Source organism: Lutra lutra, chromosome 15 (genome assembly GCF_902655055.1).
Source record: "Lutra lutra chromosome 15, mLutLut1.2, whole genome shotgun sequence".
NCBI lineage: Eukaryota > Metazoa > Chordata > Mammalia > Carnivora > Mustelidae > Lutra > Lutra lutra.
Window position 1 is genome coordinate 43,242,974 of NC_062292.1, and position 7,978 is coordinate 43,250,951.

Below are 7,978 nucleotides of genomic sequence, written 5' to 3' on the forward strand. Positions count from 1 at the left end.
CGTCTCTCTCTCCCACAAAATCTTGGGGGGGCAATAAAGCAGGGTAAGACGTCTGCCCTCGTTGGAGGCGGGCATGGGGGGCGGTGCTGGGAATGCCGTTCGTCATCCCTTTCGTCATCCCTTTCGTATCTTCTAGTTGTGCCCGCCATCGAGAAGCTACTGTCCAGTGACTGGAAGGAGAGGTTTCTGGGAAGGAGCTCTGTGGAAACCAAAGATGTCAAAGGTGAAGACCCATGTGGGTAGACAGGGGAGGGTATCTGAACCCTTTTCCTCCTCCCAGCCTGGCCATGCAGTCTGGGCCTATAGGGCTATTGGGTGGGGGGCGGCTCTGGGTCCCCTCCTGCCTGGCCTCGGGGGTCGGCACCATCCCTTCTCTGGGAACTGAGTATTCTGTCTGGCTTCTCTGGCAGGAGAGGCCTGGTGGGACTTTTGGTCCTTGAGTATGGATTTGGACTCTTATAGGAACCCTTGTGACCCCCGGCAGGTCAATGCCACTTCCCAGATCTGTGTCTAACTGTATCAGATGAGCTGGACGTGCCCTTTCACTGCTAAAAATTAATTCTGGGCCACCAGGACCTCACTAAGTAAATTCAAGGGCTGCTGCTTGGTTCATGAGCGTGGCTGCTTTCCCAGTGTGGTCGGTCACAACCCCAGGGGAGCTTGAAGACCGTACGGATGCTCCACTCCACTCCACCTGCTGAATGAGAACTCCAGGGGCTGGGGACCTGGGCATGTGTCTTTGTTGAAGGTTCCCTGAGTGATTCTGAGGCGAGTGGTCTGCAGCTTGGCCCGGTGGCATCTGTCACGAGCTCAGCTGGAGGGCAGGAAGCAGAGGCCCTTACTGGGCGAGAACCATGTGCCAGATTCTGGACTAAGCCTTACCTTCATTATCCTAGCCCCACGGCACCCCTGTGAAGGGACCGCTCTTGTGCTCATCTGTAGATTAAAAAATCCGAAGCACAGAGAAGTCGGTTACTTGTCCAAGAGTCCCCAGACAGGATCAGTTCAAGTGGGAATTTGAACCCCGGGTTTCTGCACGCCTCCTGCATCTTATTCCAAGGCCTGAGCGGCGTGTCCCGCTGGCCCCTCCTGTGGGATAGTTACCCACACTGATCCTGCGGCTCGGGGCACTCGGGGACCTCCAAGAAGTGATGCAGGACTGAGATGTCCCACGGCCGGCATTTCCAGGGGCTGGAAGCAGTGGCTGTGGGTGGGAACCTGGGGCAGGTGGTTGTCTGACAGCAAGCAAGCCTCCTCCGGAGCAAGGATCATGTCTCCGTCCTCTGTCACTTAGCCCCTAACAGGGAGGGACCCGGGAAGTAGCCATTGAGCAGTGAACCTCAGGTGGGTGGGAGGACGCATGGGTGGGCAGATGGCCGGAAAAACAACATTCTCGCCGGTGGCTGTTTCCTCGTGGAGCAGGGACCCAGGAGAGCCTGGCCGAGAAGGAGCTCCAGCTTCTGGTCATGATCCACCAGCTGTCCACGCTGCGGGACCAGCTCCTGACGGCGCACTCCGAGCAGAAGAACATGGCCGCCATGCTGTTCGAGAAGCAGCAGCAGCAGATGGAGCTGGCCCGGCAGCAGCAGGAGCAGGTAGGTCCTGGCTGGTGTCTGGCTGTCTGGCTGGGGGAGGGGGAGGCTATCGGGGCCTGGAGGAAGCACACTGGGGGCAGCCCTGGCGCGTGCAGGCCGAGGCTGGGGGCAGGGGCCCTAGGAGTCCCAGAGCTGCCCTCTGGACAGCCCTGTGGGGGCCCGGGGAGCAGAGGGGGCCTGCAGGGCTCTGTGTGAGGGCTGCTTCCTGTCCCACCTCCCGCCGTGGCCTCTGAGGGAGGAGTGAGCTCGTGGAGAGGGGGAAGGCACTGTGAAGGGGGGCTGCCTGCCGCCTGCCCTGTCCAGGGCACGGTATGTGCGGGGGTGGCGGGCGCCGGGCTGGGGCTGAGGGCCGTGCCCCCTGCTCTTTCCTGCCGCCAGATCGCCAAGCAGCAGCAGCAGCTGATTCAGCAGCAACATAAGATCAACCTCCTCCAGCAGCAGATCCAGGTAAAGAAGGGGGTGGCCCCAGGGCGGGGGGTGGGGGGGGGTGGCGGTGATACCAGCTGGGACATGCCAGGAACAGGGAGGGACGGGGCACAGATTAAGCAGAATCACTCAGACGTGACCCTGAGGAAGGGGCTCATTTCTGCTCTGGCCCCAGACCCTCGTCACCTTCCTCTGTTCTAAGGGAGCCGCCGGAGTATCTTCGTCCCCAGCTGGGGCTGAGCTGAGGGCAGGGAGCGGGAGGAGATGTGGGGTCCGCTGGAGTCTTTTGAAGACTGGCCCTGTACCAGACACTGGGCCTCCAGTGTCTGGGGTCTCTGCGCCTCCCACATCAGGGGTCCCCGCGCCGTGTCCTGTGCTGAGCTGTGTGGGCCTGCAGGGACTCACACAGGGTTTCTTCACCCTCAGCAGGTCAACATGCCTTATGTCATGATCCCGGCCTTCCCCCCGAGCCACCAGCCCCTGCCTGTCACTCCTGAGTCCCAGCTGGCCTTGCCTATTCAGCCCATCCCTTGCAAACCAGGTGAGTGGGGGTGGGGTGCGGTCGCTAGCGGAGGCTGTCCTGAGGTTTGGGAAGGAGCCCGGGACCGCCGTCATGCATTCCTTTGCCATGTGGCCTTCCCGGGCCTCACTTTTGGATCTGTCCAGTAGAAGAAGAATCCCTTCTTTCTGAACTTCACTGCGAGAATAAAACACAGTAGCGCTTCAACACCGAGAAGTACTTTGCAGACGGAAGTGAGTGTGGCCGGTCTAGGTGCAGTTTCCCCAACTCTGGTACCTTTACTGGACCAGAATAGAAACATCTCGGACATTCACTGAGGTGTCTACATTTCCCAAACTCACACTCCCCCCCCCCCCTTTTTTTTTTTGAAGACTTAATTTATTTGACAGAGATTACAAGTGGGCAGAGAGGCAGGCGGGGTCGGGGGTGTGGTGGTGCATGTCCGGGAAGCAGATTCCCTGCTGAGCAGAGAGCCCGATGCGGGGCTCGATCCCAGGACCCTGAGATCATGACCTAAGCCAAAGGCAGAGGCTTTAACCCACTGAGCCACCCAGGTGGCCCCCTCACTCACTCTTGTCTCTCCCCAACCGTGCCCCTTCTGCCCCACCACCGAAATCCGGTGAACGCAGACTGAGCGCCAGCCACCTGTCAGACGCTATGATGTCTGGTGGCCACGGGGTGATCAGGCTGGACTCAGAGCTTTGGGAATATGCCGTCTGGGGAGGGAGGAAAGATGCTTGTAACCAGGCAATCTGAGAAGGCTTTCTGAGGAGGTCAGAAATTAACTAGGGCCTAGGAGGTGGACTGTGGGTTTGAAGCTGAGGGTCAAGGGCAGTCTGAGGCGGAGACCCTGGAGCCTGAGGCCAGAAGCTGGCCAGGGTTGGAGTTGAGGGGAGCACGTGATGGGGTGGTCATGGAACAGGCTGGCGAGGGAATCTTTTGTAGAACCAGATATGCTTGAGTGATTGAACAGAGGGTGCGTTGTCACACTGACTGTGGGTGACGGGGAGCAGAGAGGGACGGGGGGTGCCAGCTGGAGCGTGAACCAGTTGTGGGGGGGCTGCTCAGGAAGTTCTAGGGACAACCGGACAGCCTGCACTTGGGCGGAGGTGGTGGGACAGAGGCACGGGGAATTCGTAGGCCATGATTATGGATTCCTTGTGAAAGGTGACAGGGCAGGGATGTTGCCCATAGTTGCCCCAGGAGTGGGGACTGCTTTTAGGTCGAGTCCCTCCGGTCCACCCTCCCTGTTCTGTGTGCGAGACCAGGCCGGTGAGTTCCTGTGGTCCTGCCACCAAGGCCTGTGGGCTATGGGCACAGTTCGCGGGTCACTGACTCTGCTGTTGCTTCATTCTACACCAGGCACCCCTGGGGGGTGGAGACACAGAGGACTGAAAACGTCAGGCCCTGTCTTTCAGGAAGCTTCCAGCCGGGAAGGTAGGGAGACTAGGAAGGGGGAGCAGACCAGCAGCATGGACCCCCATTTTGTAACTTCAGGTGACTAGAGCTGCTGGGGTGAGGAGGGCAGGGCCTGGGGGCATTGGGGTGCACCTGTCCCCGTGCTTTCTGGACAAGGAAGGCAGGAAGTAAGCTGTGGAAGTCCTCAGTTGGCCAGATTGCCACCGGCTTTGTTGGCCCCAGAATCCTAGTAAGCAGAGGGCCCTGCCCCAAGCCCAGTGTGGAATGCCTTTCCCGAGCTCACAAGCACTACACGGTGCCCTGACGCCTACAGCACGGGGTCCACGAACTCCCAGGGTTGCCCATCCTGGGCCAGTCTCCTTTCCCCCAACTTGGCTTTCAGCCTGCTGCTCCCCTCTGCCTGGCCGCCTGCAGCCACTAGCCCCAAGGAGCCTGCTCAGGCCGCCCCAGCTGGAACCCAGTTCTCCGGCATGCTACCCATGCCGGGCCGTATCCTCACCGGCCTTGGGGTTAGTGATTTGTGTACACAGCTCCGCTCTCCACCTGAATCGTCCGCTTCTTGAAGCAGGGCTGGGTTGAGGGCGAATGAGGTGGGCCCAGTAGGATGGAGAGGTTGGGGGCTGCGTAAAGGGGAAAGGATGGGCTGTGGAGTCTTGAGGACCCGGATTCCCGGGTCTGTGTTCCCATTTCTGAGCTATGTAGGCAACCCGTCTTTTGTCTTCCCATCTTTGTTTCTCTGCACACTGGGGTGCTGGGCTGAGCGCCTCTACTACACCCCATGCTAGGGATTACCGTGAGCCTCTGCGGGAGACGGGCTAACATGGGGAGCGGCTTTCATACCCTGAACATAGTGGGTATGGAACACAAGTACTCATAGAGCAAGCACTGGTTTATACCCGTCCTCTGTTACCACTGGGTTGGAACCTGAGGTTCTGTGGGTTGGGAAGGGCAGGACAGCCGGGGATGAGGGCATGGGAGGCCTTCGGCACTCTGGGGCTGGGGAGAGACTTGGCTGGAAGCAAACTGGGCTGGCTGCGAGCCTCTGTCCCCTTGGTACCGCTGGGACCTCGTCAAGCAGGCCGTCTGCTGTTCTGTGCTCATCCAGGACTTTTCTCCTTGCCGCCTTTTCCATAGTGGATTATCCCCTGCCGCTGCTGCACACGCCCCCTGCCCCCGTGGTGAAGAGGCCCGGGGCCATGGCTGCCCACCACCCCCTGCAGGTACTGTCCCCTCCACCTTGCCCCTGGCCTGGGGCAGCCTCCCTTGCATGGGATGGCTGGGGTTGCCTCCCTAGGGGGTGGTGGGGGCCCTCCTCTGTCCTTGTTCACCTGTTCCTGCCATCTGCTTGTCTGTCCCTGGTATGCTTGTCTGTTTTGCTGTTTCCATGTGTCCTCTCTGTCCCTCTGGATCTCCGTGTCTGTCTCAGCCTCTGATCTCTGGGTCTCCCTCAGGAACCCTCCCAGCCCCTGAACCTCACGGCCAAACCCAAGGCCCCCGAGCTGCCCAATGCCTCCAGCTCCCCAAGCCTGAAGATGAACAATTGCGGACCCCGCCCCCCCAGCCATGGGGCCCCCACGCGGGACCTGCAGACCAGCCCGCCCAGCCTGCCACTGGGTAAGCTTTCTGTCAGGAGGGCATCCTTTGGCCCTGGGCATGTCCTTCCCTTCTCTGGGTTATAGTTTCTGGAAAACAGGGGTTAGACCTGCCTTTGGCCTGTTTCCACACTTAGCATCTCAGAAGCTCCCCTGCTCTCTGGCCCTCTGCCAGATCTGACCGGGCACCCCCACATCAGGGATCCAGGCCACTGAATTGCACAATTTCAGGGGAAGTGGTTCTCTAGTCTGTTGGCACACTGTGCAACAGCCAATGTAAATAGTGCCCAGTTGGGGATGTACGGTGCAGAGGGGCAAGAGGGGACCCCGAGCCAGGTGAATAACTTGCAGGAGTAGCTTGGTGTGGACGGGGTTGACCCCCTCTGCTCCCTTTTGTCCTCCCATAGGCTTCCTCGGTGAAGGGGACGCTGTCACCAAAGCCATTCAGGACGCTCGACAGCTGCTGCATGGCCACAGTGGGGCGTTAGAGAGCTCTCCCAATGCTCCCTTCCGCAAGGTACGGCCCCCACTCCCCTGTACCAGGGCTTAGGGATCCGACAATAGACCACGAACTGGGGCAGAAGACTCAAGTCTGAGGTCACCAGAGGAGGGGTGAGGGAGGGCAGTGGGATGATGCCGAGGGCAGTGGAGTGATGTACCGATTTCCTCTGTCAACCCCAGGACCTCATCAGCCTGGACACGTCCCCGACCAAGGAGCGGCTGGAGGAGAGTTGCGTGCACCCCCTCGAGGAAGCCATGTTGGGCTGCGACATGGACGGTGAGGGCCCCAGGCGACAGGCTGGTGTGGAGGAGGGCCCTCCTCTGATTCCCACAGGGCCCAGGGTGGGTCAGGTTGTCCTGTCCCTGATGCCTTTTCTCCCATAGTCTGTCTCTGGAGTCCCCTTGTGTGTCTGTCCCTTCTCAGTCCCCAGTCTCTGGCTGGGCCTCTGATGAGGTCTTGCTGCTGGTGTCCATGGTGGCTGTGGGAGCCCCGCCATCGCCCCCTAGTGATCAAGTCGGAGATGACTGCCAGCCCGGGAGGCCTCCTTACCCTAGAGGAGCTGCCCTGCTTGGCTGACTCCAGCCCTGTCCCCTAGGCTCCCGCCACTTTCCCGAGTCCCGCAACAGCAGCCACATCAAGAGGCCCATGAACGCCTTCATGGTGTGGGCCAAGGATGAGCGAAGGAAGATCCTCCAAGCCTTCCCAGACATGCACAACTCTAGCATCAGCAAGATCCTTGGTAAGGGGCAGTGAGTGGGGTGTCAGGGGGCTCTCAGGGCTCTGGGAGACAGCGGTCTCCTTGCTGGGTGACAGTCCCCATCATCCTGACTTTCAGAGGAGTCTGGAGTCACATTGGTTAGGCAGGATGTTTAGAGGCTAGGTCCTGGGGTCTTGTATCGTTGTAGGGCTCTGCACCCAAGAACTAGGGTGTGTGTGTCTATGTGTGTGTGTACGTGTGTGTGCGCGCGTGCGCATGCATGTAGATACACATTCTTTAACCCCTGATCTCTCCCTAATCTGTTATGTTTGCCCAGACCCTTGGATGTCTGGCTCTGGCAGGAAACAGGAAGGACTGGTGTTTCTGGGCTGTCATTAGAAAGGTCTTTTAATAATATATATATAATCAATAGTTTTTACTAATCAATAATTTTTACAAAAGTTTTAATTAAACTCAAACTCCCAACCGAGAGTCAGATGCTTTCCTGAGCCAGCCACTGCCCCAGTAGAAAGGGTTTTTTAAAAATTCTAGGTCCTGACTGGAGGTCGAGGAGGGATGGGAGGGCAGGTGGGGCTAGAAGTCAGCTGTTGTCTTCAAGATAGAGACCCCCATGGGTCTTGTCAACCAAGACAGTTGACAAGGTGTTTTGCCTTAAGCAGAGGGCTGGGGGACAGACTGTCTGTTGTTGGTGGCCTGGGGTTGGCTGTTTTGTTTATGCAAATCATGCAGACCAGAGGCCTCCCAGAAGTTGCTAGGTAGTTGGAGACGTGGGTGCTGAGTGTATAGACACCAGTACGTGTGCCAGCTTCATTCATTCATTTGCTCCTCGGACTCCAAGGAGCACCCGTGTTGGGCCACGTTTCTTGCTAAATGCTGGCGCATAGATCGCCTTGTGGTCTCACTTGGGGACCCACGTCTGGGGGCCCCTGGGGTGCTGGGGAGGGTGGGCGGAGCCCTGCAGTGACTGCCCGCCCCGGGGATTGGGCCAGGCTCCCGCTGGAAGTCCATGACCAACCAGGAGAAGCAGCCGTACTATGAGGAGCAGGCGAGGCTGAGCCGCCAGCACCTGGAAAAGTACCCTGACTACAAGTACAAGCCGCGGCCCAAGCGCACGTGCATCGTGGAGGGCAAGCGGCTCCGGGTGGGCGAGTACAAGGCCCTGATGAGGACACGGCGCCAGGACGCCCGCCAGAGCTACGTGACTCC

The 7,978-nt window shown here is 59.3% G+C and overlaps 1 protein-coding gene across 1 annotated transcript in view; it reads left to right on the top strand.

Annotated features, from left to right (window-relative positions):
- Positions 1–7,978, top strand: part of SOX13 (SRY-box transcription factor 13) — a 30,816-nt gene that overhangs the window by 21,595 nt on the left and 1,243 nt on the right. The window contains 10 exon segments of the mRNA XM_047704321.1: positions 137–223; positions 1,423–1,595; positions 1,974–2,042; positions 2,448–2,562; positions 5,095–5,180; positions 5,412–5,574; positions 5,960–6,069; positions 6,234–6,330; positions 6,650–6,793; positions 7,762–7,978. Of these exon segments, the coding sequence (XP_047560277.1) occupies positions 137–223; positions 1,423–1,595; positions 1,974–2,042; positions 2,448–2,562; positions 5,095–5,180; positions 5,412–5,574; positions 5,960–6,069; positions 6,234–6,330; positions 6,650–6,793; positions 7,762–7,978 (1,261 nt within the window).